Source organism: Vombatus ursinus, unplaced genomic scaffold (genome assembly GCF_900497805.2).
Source record: "Vombatus ursinus unplaced genomic scaffold, bare-nosed wombat genome assembly UNPS02014770.1, whole genome shotgun sequence".
Taxonomy (NCBI): Eukaryota; Metazoa; Chordata; class Mammalia; order Diprotodontia; family Vombatidae; genus Vombatus; species Vombatus ursinus.
Window position 1 is genome coordinate 26902359 of NW_020954548.1, and position 27736 is coordinate 26930094.

Genomic DNA, 27736 nt, shown 5'->3' on the forward strand with positions numbered 1-27736 from the left:
AACCGGCCTGTCCTACTCAGTCCTTTACGGCCCTCCACTGGATTTTCTTAGTGGGAATTCAAACTAAGTTCTGCTAACTAGAAAAGGGAGTTTCTATTGGTTTGTGATAGCCAGGCCTTGTGCTACCAGTTATGTTAGGTAAGGACCAGCTCCTCAAAGGAAAGTATTTTGACCCCATAGTTACAACTTTTATTGTATTTTGTAAACACTTCTTTTTGTTTGGGAAATTGGTGTCATCACTCCAGAAAACTGCCTGCCTGCCTCATTTCCAGAACTCATAAATCTCTGACTCTAAAGATTGGTATTCTTAAAAGCAAATTAACTACTTTTGAAATAATTCTGCTTAAGTGGCTGCTTCGTTTGATTTTTATGTGTTGATCATGTCCACGTCAAACTGGATTTTGTAATCCCTATATTTGCCACTGTGATTTTCCTTGTAAACACAAGGGCTTGGTGGTTTAGGGATAAAGTGATGGAATAAGGAGGAATAGGAGGAGTGATGGGTGGAGGGAGTGTCAAAATGAGACATCAACAACATCTGGTTTAATGGTAATGAGGCCATTGTGGCAAATCATCTTAATAGAATAAAGGTCACATCTTGGCTTGGACTGACTGGCCACCCTCAGATCAATGGTCTAGGCTTAAGTTTGTGTTGAAAAAAGACACACCCTGGGCATATAAGATCTTAGAGTTCTTTCTCTTACCAACTGATCACTGGCTATTTGCTTCTTTCTTGGTTGACTCTGATTCTCCTCCCCCCACTCCTAACCTCATCCCCTCATTTGGTTTTATGGTCACTGAAATTTTGTGCAAGACCCATTATACTTAGTCTCAGGCCATATGAATCCACTGAAATGAAGACTTAGGAAAATTATCTGGATAATTCATGGGGCAGGAAACTCCCCTCACACACATAATTGCATATAACAGCAATCAAATAATAAAAAGCCCATTTATTAAGGGTCTCATGTTTTGGACATAATATTAGGCACTGGAGATACAAAGACAAAAAAAAAATCTCTGTCCTCAAAGACCTTATGTTGTACTGGGGTGGGGGGAGGAACAAGGTAACTAGGGGGAGTTTCCAAGCAGGTAAGGGGATCTGGAATGTAAGAGATGAAGATGACCTTCTAGCTGAACTTTGAAAGAAGCTAGGGATTCTAAGAGTTCTACCTCTTAGAGCAGGTCCTGAGGAGTGCATTCTAGGCATGAAGGACAACTGGCACGTATCTTGGTGTGGATACTGGCAATCAAAGAATCATAGATCTGAAGTTGAAAGGGACCTTAGACATCAACTAGTCAAGCCCCTCATTTTACAGATCAGGGGGCTGAGGTTCAGAGAGGGTACATGATTTGCCACAGACACAGTAAGGGGAAGATCTAGAATTCAAACTCTGGTCCTGAGATGTTAAGCATTCAACATTCTCTCCCTTACACCATAAAATATAATGTATGAGAAACAGTAAGTAGGTCAGTTTGGCTAGAACATAGAACGCTTGAAGCAGATTAAAATGTAATGATCCTGGGTGCAGAACCAAGATGGCTGAGGGAAAGCAGTGACTGTCTTGAGCTCTCTCCCAAAGCACTCCAAATACCTAAAAAAATGGCTCTAAACAAATTCTAAAGAAGCAGAACCCACAAAAAGACAGAGTGAAACAAATTTCCAGCCAAAGACAGCCTGGATGGTTGATCAGACAGGTATATGGCACCAGGTGGGGAGAAGAGTGCAGTTCAGTGTGGGCACGCAGGCCGCTGTGACCCTGGAGCAGGCCTCGGAGGACTGAATCGCAGGCAGCTGTGGCAGTTTCCAGACTTCTCAACCCAGGAACGCCAAAGACAATGTGGAAGGTCAGTGGGAAAAGTCTGTGACTGCCGTGAGAGAGGAGCTAGGTCTCAGCCGCAAGTATCGAGCGAGTCCCAGGGCTGCAGCTTTTTCCTGAGCTTCTGGCCCACAGACTGACGGGGAATCTACTGGCTGATCAGAGTGGGGTTGCAGGGATCTCTTTGCCAGTGCTGAGGCAGGAATCTCTTGCTTTGCGCGTGCTTGGATCTGGGTCGCAGTTCTGAGGGGCGGTCCTGGGGCAAGGAGGAACGCTGGTGCAGTGGAGCTTGTGGTGGTGGAGAGAAAACACCTTGCCTCTTATCATACCACCTTGGAAGAAATGAAAATTTACAGGTCCCTAGAAGTACCCCTGAAAACAGCTGTACAAACCCTGAAGTGTGGGACAGTACATTCTTCACATTGGAAGCAGACTTTTACCTTAACAAAGAGTTTAAAACTCAAGCAATTGACCAGGATCATGAGTAAGCAGTGCAAAAAGAGTCAGACTATATTATCTTACTTTGGTGACAAAGAAGATCAAAACATACAACCAGAAGAAGACCACAAAGCCAAAGCTCCTACATACAAAGCCTCTAAGAAAAATATAATCAGTCCCAGGCCTTGGAAGAGCTCAAAAGGGATTTTGAGAAGCAAGTAAGAGAAGTAGAGGAAAAACTGAGAGTGATACAAGAAAATCATGAAAAACAAGTCAACAGCTTGCTAAAGGAGACCCAAAAAAATACTGAAGAAAATAATACCTTAAAAAATAACCTAACCAAAATGGCAAAAGAGGTCCAAAAAGCCAACAAGGAGAAGAATGCCCTAAAAAGTAAAATTGGCCAAATGGAAAAGGAAGTCCAAAAGATTACTGAAGAAAATACTTCCTTAAAAATTAGAAAAGAGCAATTGGAAGCTAGTGACTTTCTAAGAAATCAAGACACTGTAAAACAAACGCAAAAGAAGGAAAAATTAGAAAACAATGTGAAATATCTCATTGGAAAAACAACTGACCTGGAAAATAGATCCAGGAGAGAGAATTTAAAAATTATTGGACTATCTGAAAGCCATGATCAAAAAAAAGAGCCTAGACAGCACCTTTCAAGAAATTATCAAGGAAAACTGTCCTGATATTTTAGAACCAGAGGGCAAAATAGAAATTGAAAGAATCCATCCATCTGCTCCTGAAAGAGATCTCCAAAGGAAAACTCCTAGGAATACTGTAGCCAAATTCCAGAGTTCCCAGGTCAAGGAGAAAATATTACAAGCAGTCAGAAAGAAACAATTCAAGTATTGTGGAAACACAATCAGGATAACACAAGATTTAGCTGCTTCTACATTAAGGGACTGCAGGGCATGGGATATAATATTCCAGAGGGCAAAGGAGATAGGATTACAACCAAGAATCACCTGCCCAGCAAAACTGAATATAATCCTGCAGGGGAAAAAATGGTCATTCAGTGAAATAGAGGACTTTCAAGCATTTTTGATGAGAAGACCAGAGTTGAATAAAAAATTTAATTTTCAAATACAAGACTCAAGTGGAACATGAAGAGGTAAACAGGAAAGAGAAAATCATAAGAGACTTATTAAGGTTGAACTGTTTACATTCCTGCATGGAAAGATAATATTTTTAACTCATAAGACCTTTGTCAGTATTAGGGTACTTGGAGGGGAAAAAATTATATGTACATATATATAGATATAGACAGATAGATAGAGGGCACAGGGTGAGTTGAAAATGAAGGGGTCATATCTGGAGAAGAAAATTAAGGGGTGAGAGAGGAATATACTAGAAGAAGAAAAAAGGGAGAGGTGGAGCGGGGTAAATTATCCCACAAAAAAAAAAAAACAAACAGAAAAGAAAAGAAAAAAAAAGAAAAGAAAAGGCTCTTACAGTGGAGGGGAAACAGGGGAAGGTGAGAGGGAATGAGTGAATCTTATTCTCATAGGATTTGACTTAAGGAGAGAATAACCTACACACTCAACTGGGTGTGGAAATCTGTCTTACTCTACAGGAAAATGGGGGGGAAGGGGTCAAGAGAGTAGGGGAATGATAGAGAGGAGGGCAGATTGGGAAAAGGAGTAATCAGAAGCAAACATTTCTGAGGAGGGACAGGGTCAAAAGAAAGAATAGAATAAATGGGTGGGTGGGATAGGATTAAGGGAAATAGAGATAGTTTTTCACAGGATGTCTACTATGGAAGTGTTTTGCATAACTGCACAAGTATAACCTATATTGAGTTGCTTGCCTTATCAATGAGGGTGGGCGGGGAAGGAGGAAGGGCAAAAATATGGAACCCAAAGTTTTAAAAACACATTTAAAAAGTGTTTTCACATGCAACTGAGAAATAAGAAATATAGGAAATGGGGTACAGAAACCCATCCTGCCCTACAGGAAAATTGAAGGGGAAGGGGATAAGAGAAGGAGGGGAGAGATAGAAAGGAAGGCAGACTAGGGGAAGGGGTATTTAGAATGCATGCCATCTTGGGGTGGGGGGAGGGGCTAGATGGGGTGAAAATTTGGAACCCAAAATCATGTGGAAGTAAATGTTGAAAACAAAAAAATAAATTAAAATTACCATAAAAAAAGAAAGAAAAAAATAAAAGAAATAAAATGTAATGATCCTGGACAGACATGATGGAACCAAAGACTTTGAATGCCAAAGAAGTTTGTATTGGACCCTAGAGGCAAGAGGGAGCCACTGGAGCTTTGGAGCTGGGAGTGGCATGGTCAGGAATCTATGCGTGAATGATTGATTGGAGAAGGAGAAAACTGGAAACCAAAAAAACAAACTATAGGCCATTGTAATAATAGTCCAAGGGAAAGGTAATAAGGCCCTGAACTAAGTTGATTGTGGTGTGAGTGGACTGAAAGCTGTGGATGAGAAAGATGTTGTGGTGGTCAGAGCAACAAAATTTGGAGGACAAGAGGAAGGAGAAAAAAGGAGAAGATAACTCTTGAGGTCACAAACCTGGGTGAATGGAAAGATGGCAGAAATAGGGAGATTAAGTCTGCAAGTGTCAGACCTGAGCTTTAGGAAAATGACTCTGATGACTGAATAGAGGATGTACTAGAGTGAAGAGAGACTTGTGGCAGGCAGATGGGCCAACATGCTTTTGCAGTAGTCCAAGTGTGAGGAGATGAGGGCCTGCACCAGGGTGGTGACAATGTCAGAGGAGAGAAGGGAGCATATTTGAGAGAAGTTGTAAAGGTAAAATTGAGAGACTTGGTGGGATATGGAGACTTGGGGGGAGGGGCGGTAAGAGATAATGAATAGTTGAGGATGTGATATTGTAAGCCTAGGGGGCTGACTGGGAGGATTGTGGTGCTCTTGACAATAATAGAAACATTTAGAATGGGGTGGGGTTTGTGGTGGGGGCATTAAATAACCTGTTCACAGTCATCTAGCTATCAAGTGACCAAGTCAGAATTTGAAACTTAGGTTCTCCCCAAGATCAGCGATCCTTCCATTATACCACATTGTTTTCCCACGTGTTGCATGATATACAAATTAGTGAGAAAATGTAGGTAGGGGTGGAGGGAAAGAGAAGTTCAGTTTTGAATATGTTGGGTTTAAAATGTCTGCTTAGCATCCAGTTTGAGATGTTTGAAATGCAGTTGGAAAAGTTAGAGGCCCAAGACTGAGCCCTGTAACTTTTGAAGGGTAGGCAGCATACTATGGATTCTCATAATGGGCCTCTGCTTTCAATCAGTTTCCATTCTAGCAGGATGATGACAAAAACACAGATAATCATATCATTTTGTTGTTACTGATATGGTCAATTATGGCGATAGTTTTCCTACTATTGAACCAGCTCTGCTTTGCTGTACATAATAATAGGAAGATTTGTAATAATACTGAGCTTGTCATGAGAAAACTCGAAGTATATGTATATATAATATGTGTGCATGTGTATACATACATATGTATGTATATATATATATATGTGTGTGTATATGTGAAATTACTTTAAAATGTATATACACTGGATCATTTTGCAGGTTGGAACTATCTTTCTCCATGTTACATAAGTCCCAAAAGTATATTATCACAATCTGAGTTCACCTAAGTAATCTGCCTATATATGGTATTTTTACATCTAGAGATATGTAGTAGGAAAAGTGGTTGGAGTCAAAATATTGCAGTTAGAAAATTTGAGTTTGATTCCAAATCTACCATTTATTAGATGTTTAACTCTAGACAAACCCCTTTTATTTCTTTTTTTTTTTTAGGCAATTGGGGTTAAGTGACTTGCCCAGGGTCTCACAGCTAATAAGTTAAGTGTCAAGTGTTTGGTTTGAGGCGGGATTTGAACTCAGGTCCTCCTGACTTCAGGGCCGGTGCTTTATCCATTGCACCATCTAGCTGCCCCAAACCCCTTTTATTTCTAGGCCTAAGTTTTCCTGTCTATAAAACAAGTGAAAGATATGTTACAGGGGTATGGTAAGTTAAAGGTATTTTAAGCCCTAAAGCCCTATATAAATATTCTTACTATTATTAATAGCCAGAACACATTGGATTAATTACCCCCATTTTGGATATTCATAACTTGGAATTTTTAAGTTGTCAACAACTGTATTTTTTTTCTTTTGGTCTTTCTAATGAAAACCAAATCCATCTATTGTAATTGTAGTTCATCAGCTATGTCTCCCTTTGGACAAGGATCTAGGAACTAGATGAGGACACTGATGGGTTTAGTGATTGATGGAAAGAACACCAGAGTTGGAGTCGGAAGACTTAGAGTCCCTTGCTCAGACACTATCAGTGTAATTCCAGAGGTCTCTTGTAGCTGAAAATTCTGGGCCTAGATGATCCTGCCATCTTTGTCTTAAATGGTCCAAGAATGATAGGTAGAGCAATGGGAAGAATAGGCTGGCAGTCTTAAGATTTATAGCAAGCTTATATATACAGATGTAGCTCTTCTTTTAAGTACCTTGATTTCAATCTATTTATAGCCATATACATCACGTATATATATATATATATATATATACACATATATGTATATGTATATATTCATTCTGATTTAGCATGGCTTGTTCAATTGTTTCAGTTATATCCACCTCTTTGTGACCCCAATTGAGGGTTTTCTTGGCAAATATAATGGAGTGGTTTGCCATTTCCTTCTCCAGCTCATTTTACAAATGAGAAAACTGAGGCAAATAGGGTTAAGTGACCTGTCCAGGTTCATATACCTAGTAAGTGTCTGAAGCCCAGATTGAACTCAAGTCTTTCTGACTACAGGCCCAGCACTTTCTCCTGTGTCAACTAGCTGCCCCCTTAGTGTTGCTTAGAAGGATGTTGTTAGTAGATGTCATTCATCCATAATTTGGTGATTACTGCCTAGTCAACTTATCCTAGTGGTGAAATGTTTTTTTTTTTAATTTTTCTAATTTGTCATATTGTATACATATGTGAGAGAGAGGCAATGTGGAGAGAGAGCTGGTCTTAAAGCCAGGAAAACCTGGGTTCAAGTCTTGTCTTTGATACACAGAAGTCCTGTGATTGTGAATAAGTCATTTCTCATCTCATTGTTCTAAGCAATTCTTGCAGTCTCCAAGTTGCAGAGAAGATGGCCGCATGTATTAGTGGAGGGAGTTTCCTTATTTGAGAATCCCTCTTACCAGTAAAATCACAAGTCCAATCCCCATCTTACCCCTTCTACATGTAAAAGTGTTTGGTTTTTATTTTCTTTCTAGTTTAATGGAAATTACATAGAGAAAATAGTTTTCTGATTCTGGCACTGCTATTTAGGATCATAAAATTGAAGAATCAGAAACTTGTCTAGAAGGAACCTCAGGAGTCATTTAATCAAACCTTTTCACTTTATAGATAAGGAAACTAAGTCCCTGAGATGTTTTGTCACTCACCCAAGGTCACAGGTTATAGAAGGGATAGATAGAGCTGGGATCTGAACCCAAGTCTTCAAACTCCAAATCCCCTTTCTTTCCCACCAAAATTCTTTGGAAAAGTCGCTTCATCTCTTCTAATTCTTAGTTTCTTATTCTGTAAACTGAGAGGGTTGTACCTGTGATCACTAGAGTCTATTTCAACTCCTATAATCCTGTGTAAGACAAATACTCCTTCCTAATCTGGTTTGCCAATTTTCCTTCAGTCCCTTTACCCCACCCCATGGAGAGTGGAGAAAACCTTGAATTTGGGAGTTAGGAAAACTGAGTGTTAATCCTGTCTAGGACATTTGCTAGTTGTGAGACCAAAGGCAAGTCACTTAAGCACTCAGCTTCAGTTTCATCTGTAAAATGATGAAGATAATTTATGTAGAGCACTTTGCAACCTTCATGTCCTACATCTATATGAATGACTATAAATGACTATTATTATTATTACAACCCGCACAAATAAACATGTTTTCTTATTATAAAGGTAGTCAGTGGACAAATTGGAAAGCTGGGCTGTGGCTTGTTAGCATAAACCCTAGTATCACGTTTTAGTTGTGGGGGGAAAAAAAGCACCAGACCAGGAGTCCAGAGGCCTGGGTTCTAATTCTAGCTCTAGCTACTAACTATCTATTTACAAGCCCATTCACTTCTTTGGGGGTCTCAATTCCTCATCCATAAAATGAGGTTTTAAGACAGGGATTTCTTAACCTTTTTATCTGTCATGGACCCCTTCTTGCAATACTGTTTTAATTGCATATAGGGTTACAAAGTAAACCAATTATATTGAGACATAGTTATCTATGTGTGTGTGTGTGTGTGTGTTATATTTAAAAAAAAACCCTAGATTCCAGGTTAAGAACCCATGGATTAAAGCAAAATGATCTCAGAGCCTTCTTCCAGCTCTAAATATGATCCTATTTCCAGATTACAATGAAATGAAGAGGCCCAAATGGAGGAGAGTGGGGCAGTGTTCCCAGTATGTGTCCAACAGCTCCCAGCCAACTGGCTCTGAATGCTAGAGATGGAAACAGGAGACAGTGATGCTCTTCCTGGCCACCTTCCCTATGCTGTGCATCATGGGGGACCCAGCCCAGTGTCCTTTGGGAAAAGCCAGCACAAGGTGCTCTTGGCAATCTTAATTGGGTTTATTAGAATTTAAAAGGCTATTGTCTTCCTAATTGAGCTCAGAGTTGCTTAAATGTCAGTTGTAAATAGCTCAAGTGTTTTACAAGCTGGTTCAATTCTGGGGGAAAAAAATCTGTCTTCCAACCACACAGCCTGTGAGCCATTCTCACAATTTCCACATTTATAGACTCAGACAAGAGGTATTATCACTGTTTCTAGCAGACAGGAAGCCCTACCTCAAATGAGGACCAGTATGATGAGGTTGTCCAGGCAAAGGAGCTCCCTTAAAAATACTTTTAAACCAAGAAAACTTTCATTTTCTAGACCAGTCACATTTTTCTATTGGATTAATGAAAAATCATTTATTAAATACTCACTACATTATAAGCACTGGGGACATAAATGCATTGAATAACTTTTTGTGTAGAAGACAGAATATGAGTTCCATAAAGTAGAATAGAAGGCCCTTGTTGGAAGAGATGGCCTCAATTTTGTTTTTAAATCCTAGCTTTACCACAATGCCAGGCCTATGATAGGCATTTAAATACTTACTAATTCAAAATGACAGTGATTGTTTGTATGACTAGAATATATAATTGACTTAAAATTTTAGGGTTGGATGGGACAGTAGATAAAATCTAGTCCAGGGGTTATTAACCTATCTTGAGTCAGGGTACCCCTTTTGTAGTCCTTTTGAAGCCTATGGATCCCCTTCTCAGAATAACAAATATGTGTGTATACATGTATGTATATATGTATATAGAAAATATATATGTATGTATCTGTGTATATATATATATATACACACACACATATGTAATTGCATTTCAATTAAATTCATTTCACATATGTGCAATTATAAATGTATTTTTTAAACCCAGTTCCCAGTCACCTGGTTGAGATCCTATCCCTAGCTCCTGTGGGTAGAGCACTGAATCTGAAAGAACAGGGCTCATATCTAGGTTCTGCCCCCAGCACTATTTGTATGACAGTCACTTCACTACTCCTGGTCTCAGTTTCCTTATCTGTAACAAGATGGGGTGGGACTAGATGACCTCTTAAAGGCCTTTCTAAATATTAACCTTCTATAATGCAAAGATTCTACTACACACAGAGAGTCATCCCTGAGGATGGAAAATATGAGTGAGTACAACAAATGTGAGAAATAGTGAATAGAGAATCTTTAGTCTTCAGAGGGCTGTTTCCTTCCAGGTCTAGCTCTATGAGCTTATGATGGTAAGGGAAGAGGCTCTGGGGGAGAATGCTTCCTTCGAAGGAGCCAATGACAGAGTATAACAAAGGTCTCTAGTAAAGGTGGCACATATTAATTGATTTCTTTTTAAAGATCAATTAACAATACCCCCAAGAAACCCAAGCATAAAGTTCTTCAGCTTCTGTGTCAATGAAATAAAGTTGTTTGGTGCTTAAATAAATTGGCAAAGATGAATGACATTAATTAAGCACTTAGCATCCTTCAATTCTCACCTGGCTACACTACCTTGGGACAGCCTCATTAACCTGTAAGGTCTCCTCAGCCTTGGTTCTCCAGCTCATCACTACCCTCTACCCTCTGATTAGAGGATGGAGCCATGAATTCCAGACCTCAACTCGGACATCTCCTCCTTTCTCACTTAGCTGCATTACCTTGGGTTTTCCCCTGCTACCACCATTTGGTACCAACCCCCACCCCTTTCAACTCTTTTTGTGTTTTGTCTTTCCCCATTAGATTGTAAGTTCTTGAGGGCAAAGATGTTCTTTTTCCATATTTGTATCCCCAGCATTTATCCTAGTGCCTGGCACATAGTAGTAGGTGCTTAACAAAAGTTCATTGACTATTGATTACTATGTGCTAAGCACTGTGGATACAAAGAGGAAAGTCTAATGAGAGAGATGGCACATACGGAAAGTTTCAGTGGCAAAGCAGATGGCAATGATTCTTCTCTAATGCCCTTTCCATCAATAAAATTATTTCAGTCTCTGATGTTGAACCATTTGACAGTGCCAAAGACTTTAGTGGCAAGAATTTTTTTGAGAGAGGGGTCCTCAGTAACCATGGCTTTAGCACCTGCAGAAACAATTGTCAGGCAGTATCTACATTGGGCGGGAAGCATTGCCATGTCCAAGGCTCCCTCCATCGGTATCTGGGGGAAGATGATGATCAATTTGTAAGCATTTATTAAGTACCTTCTACTTGACAGGCACTGTGCTAAGTGCTATGAATACAAAGAAAGGTAAAAGACAATCCCTGCCCTTGAGGAGATCATAATCTAATGGGAAGACAGCTATGTACAAACAATCTATATACAGGATATATAGAAGTTGATTAATAGAGGGAAGGCACTAGAATTAAGGGACTGGGAATGTCTTCCTTAAAGAGTAGTATTTTACTTAAAAAATTTTTTTAAATAGTATTTTAGCTGGGATTTGAGGGAAGCCAGGAGGCAGAGATGAGAAGAGAGAACATCCTATGCATAGAGGACAGTTTATCAATGGCCTTGAAGGCCAAATAGAGGATTTTGTATTTGATTCTGGAGATGATAGGGAGCCACTGGGGTTTATTAAATAGGTAGGGGGAGAGATGTAGTTGCACCTGTGCTTTAGGAAAATCATTTTGATGACTGAATGAAGAGTGGACTGGAGTGGGGAAAACCTACAGGTTAAGAGGTTATTGCAATAGTCATGAAGGTATTGCAATAGGTGTGAGAAGATAAGGGCCTGTGCATCAGGGTAGTAGATATCAGGAGAGAAGAGGGCATGTTTTTGAGATATGAAATTGACAGGCCTCGGCAACAGATTGGATATGGGGAATGAGAGATTGAGGAGTGGAGAATGGTGGTGCCATTAACAGTAATAGGGAAGTTTGGAAGTGGGGAAGGTTTGGGGAGAAAGATAGTGAGTTCAGTTTTGGACATGTGGAATTTAAGATGTCCAAAGGGCAACTGGCAATACAAATCTGGAGGTTAGCAGAAAGGTTAAAACTGGATAAGTAGGTTTGAGAATCATCCGCACAGAGATGATAATTAAATCCATGGGAGCTAATGAGATCACCAAGTGAAGTGGTATAAAAAAGAAGAGAAAGGGACCCAGGATGAAGATCCAGAGGAGAACTGACGAGTGGTTAGATAAACAGGAGGAAAAAACCCAGAGGAAAGAGAATATCAAGGAGAAGAAGTTACAAAGAGGTCAAGAAAGATGAGGATTGAGAAACAACCATTGGATTTGGCAATTAAGAGATTGGTAACTTTGGAGAGAATGTTTAGGTTAAATGATGAGATCAAAAGCCAGATTATAAAGTGTTAAGAAGAGAGTGAGAGGAAGTACAGATATCTATCATAGACAGCCTTTCCACGGAATTTAACTACAAAGGGCAGAAAAGATATAATTAGCAGGGATGGAAAGATCAAGGGAGAGTTTTTGGAGGATGGAGGAGACATGGGCATGTTTGTAGACAGCAAGGAAGCAGACAATAGAGAGGGGTAAAGGAGAAAATAGTGTCAGAAGGCATCTGATTTATATGAGAAAGAGGATTAGGGGACAAGAGGGAGTTTGTCAGCAAACGGCCTCAATTTTTTCAGTTCTTAGCTGAGAGGGTGGGGGGAATAATGGAGATGTGAGGAAGGATGAAAAGGTTTGAAAGAACTGCTGTACAGTGTGGGATAGTGAATTGATAACAGAAGGGTAGAAGTCATGCCTCCCATCAATAAGGGCCCTGTTGAGGTTCTGCAACATAAATTTGTAGTGGATGCAATCAGAACAATTGCATGATTTTCTCCACTCTTATTCAACAACACATGTGTAGAGCAGATGGTGGGCTAAAGCTTGACAGGGCACAATTGGTGATATGACAAGGAGGCCAGGAATTCTACCAGTGTAGAATCAAACTGGTTTACCAAGATGTCAAGTTGGGAAAAGGGGAGAAAGAGTGGTTAGTGAAGGCATGATAGCCTGGCTGGGGAAAGAGGTAAGGGGAAAGGGCGAAAGTCAATAGATTGTGATCAGTTAAGGGAATTTCAGCATTCTTGATCATGGAAATGGTACATTTGTAGATGATGGCAAGATCAAGGTTCACCATCTTTGTGTGTGGCTAAAGTGGTAGAGGGGAATGGATTGATGAAATGGGAGGTTAGTGTGTTTGGGGGAGTGGCAATATGTAATGTTCAAGTGACCTAGTATGATAAGAGGAGTTGGGAAGGAGAAAAAGATTGTGAGCCAGATATTGAATTCATTGGGAAAGAAAGAGCAATGTTCTAGAAGTCTGTGGACAATAGCTACCAGGATTTTGATTGGGTAGAACATGTGAACTGTATGGACCTCAAAGGAGGAAAGGTTATTGACTGAAGGTGATAGAGGAGAACCTGCAAGTGGTAATGAGTAGCAAGGAGTATTCTAACTCCTCTACCTCGGTCAGTCAGTCAAGGTGAATGGGGGAAAGTGCAGCCAGTGTTGGAAAGCATAGCCTGATCTCACTGATAACCACAAGATGGAAGGAGAGAGAAAGGAAAAGATTTAAGATGAAAATAAATTTTCTCTGGAGTAGGCATTAAATAGAGCACAATAAAGGGGTGTTGAGTAGGATGGGGAAGGGGGTTTGGATGATGACCTACAGGAATTCAGAATCTCTGGAAGGTGTAAGGTATGATCAGGTTAAGGAGGTAGTGATGGTTTGCCTTACCTGGGCACATGGTGCCTTGCTACTTTAGCTAGGCCAACTAGCCTGTCCTGTATGTGTCAGCTGATTTTCAAGAATTGTCATAGGTCAGGGCTGACCAGGAAAAAATGGACATATTTCTTGGACCAAGTCTGAATCTGCATACTGGCTTTGACATAATCCAACTGGATTTGAAGTTAGAATACCTGAAAATTACACCAAGACTGCCTAAAAGTCCTATTAAGGGGGCACCCATTCCACTTTTGTGTATTTCTAATTGTTAGGAAATGATTCCTCATATCTACCCTAAACCTACATTTCTTTAGTGGATCCTCATGTAGGGTGGTCACAAAGCCCTCAGCAAACTAGCCACCCTCCTCTGAATGTGTTCTAGGTTATTGACATTATTCCTGAACTGTGGTGTCCAGTACGAAATGCAATATACTTGATGGCGACTGAACAATGCATTATACAAATGGAAGATCGCCTCTCTTTCTGGACCTTGTGCCTTCCAGTGCAACCCTATAATCTCATTAGTTTGTCTAGCAACCACATCATACAAGGCACAGGGTGTCATGAGATTGCAGATGATTGACACATCAAGATCTCTTTTTCATAGCAATTGCCTTCTAGCCATGCTCTTCCCATCTTGTATTTGTGAAATTGATTTTTTGAACCCAAGTAGAAGACTTTACATTTGTTCCTTGTAAATATAATTTTATTAGATTAGACCCAATATTGTGACTTATCAAAACCTTTTGGGATCCTAAGTCTGTCAATCCAACATGTTATGTATGCCATGTACATTTGTGTCATTAATAAATAAGACTCCTTTAAAGTTTGAAGCTGACCTATTTATAACTATTGTGCAGATCTAGCCATTCAGATCCACTTTATCTGTATTATTGTCTGGCCTACAACCCTTTAATGAGAATAACATGAGAGACTTTAGGAAATGATTTGCTAGAAATCTAGGTAAATATTTATCTACACCATTCCCCTGATCTACAGTTAGTAGTTAGTCTAGTTAACCTGTCGAAAATTAAATGAGGTTAGTCTGACATGACCTGTTCTTGCTAACACCATGCTGACTTTGAGATCATCATTTCTGGTCTTAATAAACATTCCTTTAATAATGCATTACAGCATTTTGCCAGGAATTAAGGCCAACATCACTAGCCATTAGCTTTCAGGGTCTGTTTCCTTCTCTTTTGTGAAAATAAAGACAGTATCTTCAGGTCTCTAGTCTGACAGCATCTCTCCAAAGACATTTGACAATAATTCAGTAATTAAGTCTGCCAGTTTTTGTTTTTTGTTTTTTTTTCTAGTACCCTAGCAGGAAGTTTGACAGGGCTTGGTAACTTGAACTCAGTAAGAGAATACTTCCTGTTCTCTCACACTCTCTTTACTTTTCTGGGGTATTGACTCCCTATTAACCACGTTGGTCTGGTTCTTCCCAGGCCAAAGGTCTTTCTTCTATGTAGAGATATAGAAACAAAAGAATTGATTAGTTCTATCTTTTCTCTGTTATCAGTAATCATTATCCTTTTCTTCACCCCTTCTTCCCCTTAATAGAGCTGTCACAAAAAATAATCACAAAATGTTAGAGTCGAAAAGGACCTCAACCACTATCTAAATGAACCCAAACAAGGAAATGAATTGCCACTGTAACACATGCCTAATGAATTGTCAACTGGTCTCACCTGAAAACCTCCAAGGGATTGCGGCAACCTACCTCCTTCCAGGACAACCTATTCTACTTATGAGTAGCTTTAATTGTTAAGAAATTTCCCGTAACATCTAGCCTAAACTTACCTCTTTGCAATATCTACACATTGCTCCTAGTTCTGCCCACTGAGTAAAACACAACATCTAGACACTTGAAGATACCTATTATATTCCTCCTCCTGTGGTTTTCTCTTCTCCAAGCTAAATAACTCCCTTTAAAATGAGAAGCTGTTCTGTTTCTATAGATTTTAGGTGAAGACTGAGGTTCAAATCCCATCTCAGACACTTACTGGTTGTGTGACACTGATCATGTCTTTAAACTCCATGTGCCTTCAATTACTCATCTGTAAAAGGAGAATTGGACTCAGTGGCCTCTTAGATGCCTTCCAGTTCTAAATATATGATCTTGTCTTCTGATCCTCATATGACATAGACTCAAGGCCTTTCACCATCCAGTTGATCTCCTCTGGACCTCCAACTTAGCAAAAACCTTTCCTGAGATATGGTATCTAGAACTGAAAACAATACTCTAGAAAAGGTCTGACCAGGACAGGATACAGAGGGACTAACACCTCGTTATTGCTGGAAAACATGCTTCTCTTAATAGAGCCTAAGATTATATTACCATTTTGGCTGCTATATCATATTACTTTCTCACATGGAGCTTACAGCCTACCAAGAACCCCAGATCTTTTTTCAAACATCTATTGTCTAACACCATGATTCTCATCTTCCACTTGAGAATTTATTTTTAGAAATTTTGTATTTATTCCTATTGAGGTTAACCTTTATAAATTCATCCCAATGGCAAGATCTTTTTTGAATCCTATCTCTACCATCTGATGTTTTTAACTCCCTCTCATCTTTCTGTCCTCAGAAGATTTGATGAGCATGTCATGCAGCTTAGGGCCAAGCACAGATCCCTGGGGCATTGCACTAGAGACAAGATAACATTGAATCATAGCTACTCTTTGAGTCCAGCCATTCAAATAATTCTGAATTCCTCCAAATCTCTTACCATCTGGTCTGTGTCTCTCTTTTCCACAAGAATAATATGCATGAGATAGTTTATCAGAGGGCTTGCCAAAATCTAGGTAAATATATCAACATCTTTCTCCTAATCCTCCAGTTTAATAACCTTGTTGAAAAGGAAAGTTAGTCTGATATGACCTGTTCTTGAGGAAGTTATGCTAGCTCTTTCTAGCAGCTACTTGTATTAGACATTCTCTATCCATCTTTGTAATGATTCACTCTTATATTCTTCCAAAAATCAAAATCAATGGGGCAGCTAGGTAGCGCAGTAGATAGAGCACCGGCCCTGAAGTCAGGAGGACCCTAGTTCAAATCTGGCCTCAGACCAAACACTTGACACTTACTAGCTGTGTGACCCTGGGCAAGTCACTTAACCCTAATTGCCTTAAAAAAAATCAAAATCAAATTCACAGGCAAAATTGTGTTCTCCTTTTTTCAATAGGTCCAAAATTTGCCCTTCATTAGGCCTTCCCTTTTCCATAATCTTTCAGATGTCACTGGTCATGGTTTAGTAATTATATCAAGCAATTTTTTTATTACCTAAGGATATAGTCCATTTGCTCCAGGTGATGATGTGTCAAGTATAGGTACGTATTGTTTCAATCGCCTTCATTTTCTAAAGAATCAACTATCCATCGGCCATTTCTGTTCTATTATTTACAGTTCCAGGGTAATTCTCCTTAGCAGAGAAAACCAAAGTAAAGTACGGCTTGAGCCACTCTTCTTCTCTATGCTGATAGTTGTTGTCATCCCATCTACCCCAAGCCAGGGTCCTTTTTTGATCTTCGTCTTTCTTTTAACATAGCTAAAAGTAAAACCACCTTTTTGATGACCTCAGGACTTGGTTCAACTTTCCCAAATAAGAGGCACAATTTCCCAAGTTGTTCAAATCTATAACATTTGAGTTTGACTCTTAACTCTCCCTCATCCACCATAACCATAATGATAATAATAATCCATTGCCAAGCATTGCTTCTTCCTCCATATCTCGTGTCCATCCTCTCTCTCCATTCACAAGGCCACTACTTTAACGCAGGCCCTTATCACCTCTTGCCTAGACTACTATAATAGCCTCTTAAATGACCTTCTGGCTTCCAATCTCTCTCTTCTCAAATCCAACCTCCATGAAGCTGCCATAATTGTCTTCCTAAGGCACAAGTATGACCCAATGTCACTCTCTTGCTCAAGAAACTGTTAGTGGTTCTCAACTACTCCCAAGATGAAAAATATATTTTCAGTTTGGCATTTAAGGACCTACACAATCTAACTCCAACCCAATTGTATTGCATATTAATACCCTTCATACACTGACACTCCATGTTTGAACCAAACTGGATTACCATTCCCCAGTTTACCATTCTAGTTTCCACTTTTGTGCAATTTCCCAAGTTATATACCTTCCCCAGTATGTAGAGTTCACTTTCTCTTCTTATCCAGCTCTCTGGATCGTTAGCTTCCTTCAAGACTTCACTCAGGGTCCACCTCCTCCACCGTGAAAACTTCACCCCAGTTGCTAATGCTCTTTCCCCTCCTCAAATTACCTTATTTTACCTGCATTCCCATTGTGCATTACATAATCTAATAGAATGTAAGTTCCTTGAGGAGAGAAACTACTGGGTTTTTGCCTTCATATCCCCACTGCCTGGCACAGTGACTTGTGTACTGTAGGTATGTAGAAAATGTTGATGTGAATGGGAAAACTCGAGCCCTAGTTAGTTGATGAGATTTCTAGTCACTGTTGAGTTGTCTAGTTATGAAAGCCCTGGAAGGGTATAGTCGGAATGTTTCTTCTCCGTGTTAGAGTAGGATGAGTGAAAACTGACAAAGGGGGTGGCTTCACTCCTTTAAAGATCAGCTTCCAGGGCTGAAGTTTGTTTAGAGTTTGGGTTCGCTGCTTTCCCATTCTGTCACCAGGTTGCATGCATATTCACTTAATAAGCACCAAATTTTCCTTTTCGGCTTGTGTATCTGTGGCACAGCCCCAAATACTATACTTCCTCAAGGAGCCCACAAAATTATAGTCTCTGAGGAAAAATAATTAGAATCATAAAGCTCAGAAGTACACATCCTTTCTTCTACTTGGCAAGAAAACCACCATGCCACTAAGAAGAAATGGCTTTGCCAGCTCTGCCTCTAACCACTAACATTTACTTATTCCACTCTCCAGGCCTAGATGGTTTAGCACCATTGGTAAGAAAAACAGTACCAGCCATGCCTATGCTCAACAGAGTGACTGGGCACAGTGTGTGGCTTATACCAGCTGCCCCAGGACAGTTTCACTCAAATTATCACTAGAATAACACAACTAATACCTGTTATTTTTGTAAGTAACAGCCAATTGATTTCTTCTTCACAACTTGGATGCAATCTAGTGAAGATAATTTCTCCTTTGTACATGTGTCTCAAAACATCTTTTAAATGGTGTTCATTTGTATTCCTCTAGATTCCACAACTCCATAATAGTTAATTCCTTGGGCTATTGCAATTGACCAGCTGCTAATAATGATAATAATAAATAACAATAAGCATTTGTGTAGCTCTCCAATATCTGCAAAGCACTTTATATATGTTATCTCATTTGATTTTTCACAAAAACTTCCTAGAAGTTGAGATCTTAAGTGTATAATACAACAGAAGTCATTCCAGTTCATATGACAGCTTTCAGTATTTGTTCACTTTTTTCTCCATTCACTTCAATTCCAATTCTACAAGCATTTATTAAATATGTAACTATTAAACATAATAAGGTCTACTGTATATTCACCTCACCCCCTCCCCTCCACCTTCCCATACATGCCTGGTGATCCAGTCACACTAGCTTCCTTGCTGCTCTTCAAATAAGACACTCCATTTCTTAGCTCTGGTCATTCTCTCTGACCATCTCCCATCCCTGGAATGTTCTCCCTCCTCATTTCTGCCTCCTGGCTTCTCCTTTAAGTCCCAGCAAATGTCCTACCTTCTACAGTAAGCAGTTTCTAATCTCCCTTAATTCTAGTGTCTTCTCTCTGATGATTATTTCCTACTTATCTTGTATAGAGTTTGTTAGTATTTGGTTGTTTGTATGTCATCTCCCTCATTAGATTGTGAGCTCCTTGAAGGCATGGACTGTCTTTTGCCTTTCTTTGTATCCTTGTGGCTTAGCACAGTGCTTGGCACATAGTAGGTGCTCAATAAATGCTCACTGATGGACTGCCAGGCAATGTGCTAGGCCATGGGGACATGAAGGTAGAAATAAAACAGTTCCTGCCTTCAAGAAACTTACTTTCCTTTGGGAATTTACACTCTACTGAAGGGTGCAGCATTGGACAAAGAGGGAGCATGATCCAAGAATCACTGCAGGTGCATATTGACTTAGAAAACCACATATTATCTATGTTCTACTGTATTTTTATTTGTTTTGTCAAATATTTCCCAATTATATTTAATCTGGTTCAGGTCATATTGGGGAGTGTTGTGGCTACCTTCAGGCCATATGTTTTATATCTCTGCTTCATTATAGTATTTGGAGGTTAAAAAAAAAAAGGCTTTAAAGAAAATCTAGCCCAAACCTGCAATTTTACCAATGATCAAACTGAGTTCTCTTACTCTGAATCTCTATTATCACTGTCCTTTTCTGAGTAGGCTTTAAAGGGTTTTTGTTTATTACCTTAAGCTGCCCTTAGACTGATTGTTTGACCTTTTCCCTCCTTTTTAAATATGCCACATGCCCTTCTATGGTTCCCTGTAGTCAAGCCCTTATTTAAGTTTAGAAAAAAAGACCACCAGAATTTCTGATAAATACTGAAATCAAGAAGGCGATTTTTAAAAAGTGCTCTCTGTGCCTTTTGGACAATAATAGAAAAGCCTAATGAATTTGGGAAGAGGGAGGAAGGTCACTGGTTTGACTTTTTTCAAAGTTTATTATTTTTATTTTTCAACTAACAATTTTTTAAAAATCATTCTGTCTCTTCCACTAACCCCACCCCACTGAGACTAAGGATTATTGACCTTGGCTCTATTTGAATTGAAGCAAGAGCTCCTCTGATGGCTTGGACAAGGCAACTGTGTAGCCTGGAATAATTATATGATTTCTAAGTTCTCTTCCAGTCCCAGGAGTTCATAAGCTCTGGCCATGTGTGCTGAAAATAAGGGGGCTCAAGTAGGTATTCAGTTACTGATTGCTCTGACCACACCTTTGGAATGGACCAGTATAGTAGAAATTTCACTGCTGGCTGTGATGATTAGTGCACCAATTTCACTTGAGATAGAAGCCTGTGACCTATTAAAGTTATTTATTTGCATGGTTTTTCATCTCCATCCCTTTTTGGAAGCAAAAATATCTGCTAAAATTGGAGAGATTTTGCAACTAAATCCTCCAGTGAAATCTTTCTCTGATGCTATGTAGGGTTGTCAAAATGACCCTAGGTCTTTGAAGGTTAAGCCAGTAGAGTTATGACAGATATCAACATGGAGAGGCTTTGTGTCAGAGCCCAGTGAGTGATTGACTACTCTCCAAGTACCAGTCAAGCTAAATGAAAGTCATTAGGTGATTTGTCTTTTTTAAAGTCATGGCAGATCATGAAACCATTTGCTAAGGTGCAAACTTTTGGTCTGTATCAATGGATAATCATTTATGAGGGTAGTTTTGTCAAAGAATCAACAATTTCCAGAAGATTGTGGGTCTGCTTAGATTTTTATAATTTACTTGAATATAGACTTAGATTCTGTTGTTCTGTGAGGATGATAAGGAAGATGAGGAAGAGCTATGAATAAATACCTGATAACACATACCATGATCTAAAAAGATCATGAGACTTCAGAACTTTGGGAATAGCTATCATGTTCCCAAGTCTTTTCTTCAGGTTTACCATCTCTATTCCATTCAATCAATCCTCATAAGGCATGATCTAGAGTTCCTTCATCATCCTGCTTGTCTTCTTCTGGACAGGTTATTAATATTCTTCTCAAAATGTGATATGCAGAACTGAACATAGTACTCCAAGATGTGGACTGACCAGGGCAAAGTACAAAGAGACTACTACACCTCCTTATTTCTGGCCAATATGCTTCTCTTGGTGAAACCTAATATCTCCCTAGCTTTCTTGGATGCCATATCCCACTCATACTGAGCTTGTAGTCCACTAAAACCTCTAGATCTTTTCCCTATGAGTTGTCATCTAGCTATGCCTTTCCCATATTGTACTTGTGAGGTTTATTTTTTCCAACTCAAATCTATATAATAAGGAAGAAGTAATACTTGAATCTTAAGCTTATCTTAACTGGTCAAAGGAAGGAATATACACATATACACATAGAGTTGGATAAGGAAATACTTTTCAAACACCAAAGAAATAAACAGAAGAATAAAAGCAAAGATAGACTAAGAGAGTGACTATTCAGAAGAAAAACAAACTCTTAAAGATGGGGTAGGAAAAAAGAGCAGGAAAAGTGTAAGAGAATAAGAGGGAGAGAAATACACAATTAGTTATCAGGACTGTGAATGGGATGAATTCATCCATGACACGCAGCTGGCAAACAGGATGGATTTGAAACCAGAATGCAACAATATGTTGTTTAAAAAAAAAAAAAAAACTTGAAACCAAAAGATTAGAGTTAAAAGAAAGGGCTTAATTTATTGTGTTTCATCTGAAGTAAAATAGGCAATAGTATCCATCATAGTCTAAGAGAAGACAACATCAGAAATAAATCTAACTAAAAGAGATAAACAGGGAAACTACATTTTGCTACAGGGTACGATAGAAAGAATTACTGTCAATACTAACTCTAGATGCACCAAATGCCATGGCATCTAAATTCTTCAAGGAAAAGATAAATGAGTTATAGGGAGAAATCAACAGTACAACAATAATAGTGGGATCTCAATTTACCCCTCTAAAACCTAAAAATATCTAAGCAAAGAAGAACCTGAGTAGAATTCCAGAAAGTTAGATCTAATGGGCATCTGGAAAATATATCTCAGCTACAGATGCATGACACCTTCACAAAAACTGATCATGTATTAGGTCATAAAACCTCACAAACAAATACATAAATACTAAATGCATCTTTTACTGATCAACCACAATGCAGTAACAATTATATTCAATAAACGGCCTTTGAAACAATGGTTAAAAATCAATTAGAAATGAAATAACTTAACCCTAAAAAATGGTTGAGTCAAAAACAATTTATAGGAACATTTAATAATTTCATTAAAATGACAATAGGACAACATATCAACAATTTGGGGATGCAGCCAAAACGTTACTTAGGGGAAATTTTATATCCCTAAATGTTTTCATCAATAAAAGAAAGAAAGAACAGAATGATGAATTGGAAATTCAATTAAAATGACTAGAAAACCAACAAATTAACCTCCCTCAATTAAGTACCAACATGGAAATCCTGAAAATCAAAGGAGTGATTAATGAAATGGAAAGAAAAAAATTGAATAAATAAAATTAGGATCCATTTAAAAACAAACAAAAAACAGAATAGATAAGCCATCAGCTAAATTGATTTAAAAAGAAAACTAATTTCCATTATCAAAAATGAAAAGGGTGAATTCATAACCAATGAAGAAAATGCAGCAATTTTATGTACTATTTTGCCCAACTATATGACAATAAAACTGACACTCTAAGTGAAATGAATCAGTGTTTACAAATATCCAAACTGTTCAGATAAACAGAACAGGAAATACAATACTTAAACAACTCCATCATAGAAAAAGAATTGAGCAGGCCATAAACGAATTCCCAAAGAAAAACTTCCCAGGACCAGACAGATTTACAAGTTAATTCTACCAAACATTTAAAGAACAAGAAATTCCAATAATAAACTGGTTGGGGGAAAACAAATAAGTAAAGGAATCCTACCAAATTCCTACATCATCTGATAGGTAATTATACTTAGCATCAAATGCTAAGTATATCAATAAGAAAAGGAAATTAAAGGAATAAGCTTGGGCAAAGAGGAAATAAAATTATCACTTTTTATAAATTATATTTAATAAATAAATAAGTGATAAGATGGTTTACTTAGAGAACTCAAGAAAGTCCACTAAAAAAACTAAAACAACCTCAGCAAAGGTGAAGGATATGAGGAAAAAAACCACATCTATATTTCTGTATATTAACAACAAAATCGAGCAAGAAGAGATAGAAAGAGAAATTTCATTTAAAATAACTACAGACAAAATAAAGTACTTGGGAATCTACCTGTGCCATGACATACACAGGAACTGTATGAACACATTTACAAACTACTCTTTGCACAAACATTAATCTAAATAACTAGAGAAGTGTTAATTCTTCGTGGGTAGGCTAAGCCAATATAACAAAAACTACATGATCTAAATTAAATTATTTATTACCAAACTACCAAAATACAACTTTATAGATCTAGGAAAAAGTAGTAACAAAACATCTGGAGGAACAAAGATCAAGAATATAAGGAGAATTAATGAAAAAAGGCAAGAAGGAAGGGAGCTTAAGAGCAAACTATACTACAAAGTCATAATCATCAAAACAATTTGTTCCTGGGTAAGAAACAGGTTGATCAGTGAAATTAATTAGATATGCAATATATAAAAGAAAACAATAACAGTAGCCTAGCATTTGTTAAACCCCTAATCTCAGTAGCTGAGGCAAGAACTCACTATTCAACAAAACTGTTGGGAACACTAGAAAGTAATCTAGCAGAAACTAGAGATAAACAAAATCCAAATAAAGGACTTTTTTATAAGTTATGCAGGGAACTGAGAAAAATTTATAAAGATGGTCAAGGAACATGAAACAGAGGAAGAAGTCCAAGCTATCAAAAGCAACATGAAAAATGCCATAAATCACTAATAATTAGATAAATGAAAATTAAAACAACTCAGGGTAACACTTCACATACAAAAAGGCAAATGACAAATGCTGTGGGAAAACAGGTGCATTAATGTATTGTTGATGGAGTCATGAACTGTTCAGCCATTCTGGAAAGCAATTTGCAACCATGCATAAAAATTTTAAAAAAACCGTTAAAATGGGCATATTCTTTTGACCTGGTAATATCTCTACTAGGTGTATTACCACAAAGAGATCAAAGAAAAGGAACTCTTTGAACAAAAATATTTATAACAGATCTTTTTGAAGTGGCAAAGAACTGGAAACATAAAAGGAATTGTTCATTAATTGTGGAATGGCTGAAAAAGTTGAGATAGAATACTAATATGCTTTAAGAAATGATTAAGGGGATAGTTTCAGAGAAATCTTGGAAGACTTCCATATACTGATGCAAAGTGAAGTGAACATAACTAGGAGAACAATTTATACAAACAACTTTTAATGACTTCCAGTTATCTGTGGTAACTCACCTACAATATGACCTTCCTGGGCTACTTTAGTTGGCAGAGTTAAAGCTATAACAGAGCTTAGATAGCTAGATAAATCCCTTCCTTTTACAAATGGGGAAAACTGAAGCTCAAAGAAAATGACTTATATGAAGTCATACACAGAGAAAGTAGAAGAGTTGGGATTCAAATCTAGTCTTTCCACTATATGATACTGTGCTCATATTGTAGTAAATACCAGTGGTGTCGCTGAAATGACTAATTTTAAAGGAGAGCCTTCTTCTAAGCACTAACTGAGTCTACAAGGGTCTTTGGGGCCCTTTTTCTAATGTTTTGTTGCTCCCTTCATGCTTTCCAAGAAACTCAAGGTTATTTCTTTGTTTCAGGGTTCTACGGGCAGCTGCAGACATTTTGTCCCCCCCATTACAGTGATCCTCAGAGAAACATGACCCATGGCAACTCCTGCAATATGGTGCCTTCCTTAGAAGACTGCCTTGTCCCTGCACCCGTGGGCCAGGCAGGGTTCGATGTTTTCCACAGAGCTTTTTCAGCTCATTCAGGCATTACAGGTCTGTTTGACATCGGTGGCTTAGAAACCATCAGAAGGGGGAATTTCCCTTTGTTTGTACCATTTGTTTTCCCATTATTTGTATCTTACCAGGGACTCTTCACTTCTCTCCCGTCCACCCTAAATTTGCCCTGCAAGTTGCAACCTGCAGGTTGATGTTATTTAGGGGTGTTGTTGGCTGGGCGGCCCCCATTGTGAAATGACCCATCACCAATGACTTCTTCTCTCTTGCAGTGTATGATCTGCCATCAGGCCCCACTGGTATCTTTGGAGAGTCTCTACGAAATGGACCTGAAGATTCCACCTTCCTACAGATCAGTGCTGTGGATCGCTGCCCCAGCCAGCTCTCTTCTGTCTATACCGAAGGCTAAAAGCCACCCAGGCATCTAATGCTCATCCCCAAATCCTCTGCTTCAAATCTCCTTCACCTTCATCCAGTCAGGACTCCAAGTGCCGGGGTTTGCAAAGCCAAGGGGCACAGAAGGATCCTTGCAGAAGAGGAATGGGAGACACGAGTCCTCACCAAGCCTTCAGAAACTCAGCAGTCATGTCTCTTTCTCCTTCTGTTTGCCTAGTTATGTGACAACCCCAACTATCTATTCAAAGGGAATTCAAAGACTGAATGAGAAAGTGGGTGTTGTTGGGAGACTTTTCACATGGAACCACTGAAATCATGAAAGAAAAAAATTCAGGCTTGGTTTGGGGACAATCCTCTTTTCATACAAGGACATTGAGGCACAGTACAAGCCTCTTAAGGCACAGGGCTATGCCAGGCACATGCCTCTGTGGTGCTTCTGCAGCTAAGCAAAGCCAAACATAAAAGGGAAAAAAAAGTAAGAGCTTCTGACAGATGCCTCTGGTAGCACCATCTCCCAGAGGCCCTCCAGGGATGCCCTCTGTCCCCAGGATCTCCAGCAAGCTTGGTTCAGCTCTCCCATTTTATACCCACAGGCTTACCAGTAGATTGCTTTTTGATATTTCTCTAATTACATTATTTTATGCAGTGAATAAAAAGAATCTGTCAAGTACAGTGACTTGAAAGACAACTTACTTTTATCCCAGCAATTCTTCCACTTGTGAGAATTAGGGTACCTTTTTGTCACTTAAAAGAAGAAAAAACAAACAAAAAACCCAACAACAACTTTCCTGTGGCCTGTTTCTGACATGGCCAAGTAAATAAATAAAGACCCCTACTTATATTTCCCCAGCCTTTAAAATCCTGCCCACACAGACCCAGCAGTGCTTGGGAGTACTTTGATCTTTCAGTTTTGTAGTTAGCAGAAGATGAGTGGCTGAATTATATTAGCTATGTTCCTCCAGCACTGAATGCAAAGTCTTAAAGTTGATTTAATTCAGCAAGATTTGGGCCTCCCATTCCAAGGAGCTTGTGCTTAGAGAAGAGCTACAAACAGATAAATTAAATCCTATTTTGGTGCTCTGGCCAGGTGAGACATTGGCAGGCCTTTGGCAGGATGAGGTAGAGGGGAGCTGAGAGGAAGGAGGGAGGTTCCAGAGATGGCATCTGTATGGGACGAAATGAATGGGGGACTAAGGTGAACAGTCACTCTGTAAATACTGTCCTCCCTCCTCTTCCAGCCTGGTACTGTTCTCTTTGCTCTTCCTTTTCCCCTTCTCTCCATCTCTTCCCTACCTATCTGTCTCCTCCTCCTCCACAATCCCAGCTTAGGCCCAGGCCACTCCAATCCTAACACCCAGTTACCAGCTTTGGAGAGAACTGGTAAGAAACCAGTTGAAAGTGATAATGGAGGAAGTTTGAGACATGGGATACATATTAGGGGATGGAAGACAGATGGGAAGCCACCATTTTTGAAATGCTAGCTCGGAAGCCCAGAATTTAAATTTTGCCCTATCTTGGTACATAAATTTCAAGACTAGGTGGAAAGCTACTATTTCTGATATCTTTTTAAAAGTAAAATATTCTGGGGCAACTAGGTGACATAGTGGATAGAGCATCAGCCCTGGAGTCAGGAAGACCTCAGTTCAAATCCAGTCTCAGACGCTTGACACTTACTAGCTGTGTGACCCTGGGCAAGTCATTTAACCCTATCACTAGCCAAAAAATAAATAAATAAAACAAAAGTAAAAAGTTCTGGAGCATAATACTATCAAAATGTTCAAAATACATTTTGATGCCATTATATTTAAAGACTAAAGCTACATTTTTCTATTTATAATAGAAGGAAAATAACCTCATTAGGAAAACTATTAATAGGACAATAAAGAAATCTGGTGTTGTGCCTAAAATAATGGGTAATTTCAAATACTGGTGAGTGACTTATGAGCTTCAGTGGTAAATCTTTTCCTACAGGATTCTGAAGTTCAGTCCCAACATTAAGTCTAATGATGAGTTGAGAGAAGAACACGCATGTCAGTCTATATCAGGGGTGCCAAACACACAGCAAACAGGCTCCATTGCAGCAGTACCCCAAAGTGGACCTGAACCAGATTAAACTATAATTGGGAAATATTTAACAAAATAAATAAAATTACAATAACGTAGATTATGTTAATATGTGGTTTTCTATATCAGCATGTGGCCTTCAGGAATCCTTATGCATGGTTTAGTGACCTGT

At 38.8% G+C, this 27736-nt stretch overlaps 1 protein-coding gene across 2 annotated transcripts in view; it reads left to right on the plus strand.

Moving 5' to 3' along the window:
* The window catches only part of GLIS3 (GLIS family zinc finger 3), a 589608-nt gene extending 562493 nt beyond the window's left edge, over nt 1-27115 (plus strand). For both annotated transcript variants that reach the window (XM_027862989.1, XM_027862991.1), the window contains 2 exons: nt 24961-25143; nt 25377-27115. In XM_027862989.1, coding sequence (XP_027718790.1) covers nt 24961-25143; nt 25377-25513 — 320 coding nt within the window. In that variant the 3' untranslated portion in view covers nt 25514-27115. The remainder of the gene's footprint in view (nt 1-24960; nt 25144-25376) is intronic.
* The last annotated feature ends 621 nt before the right edge of the window (nt 27116-27736 follow it).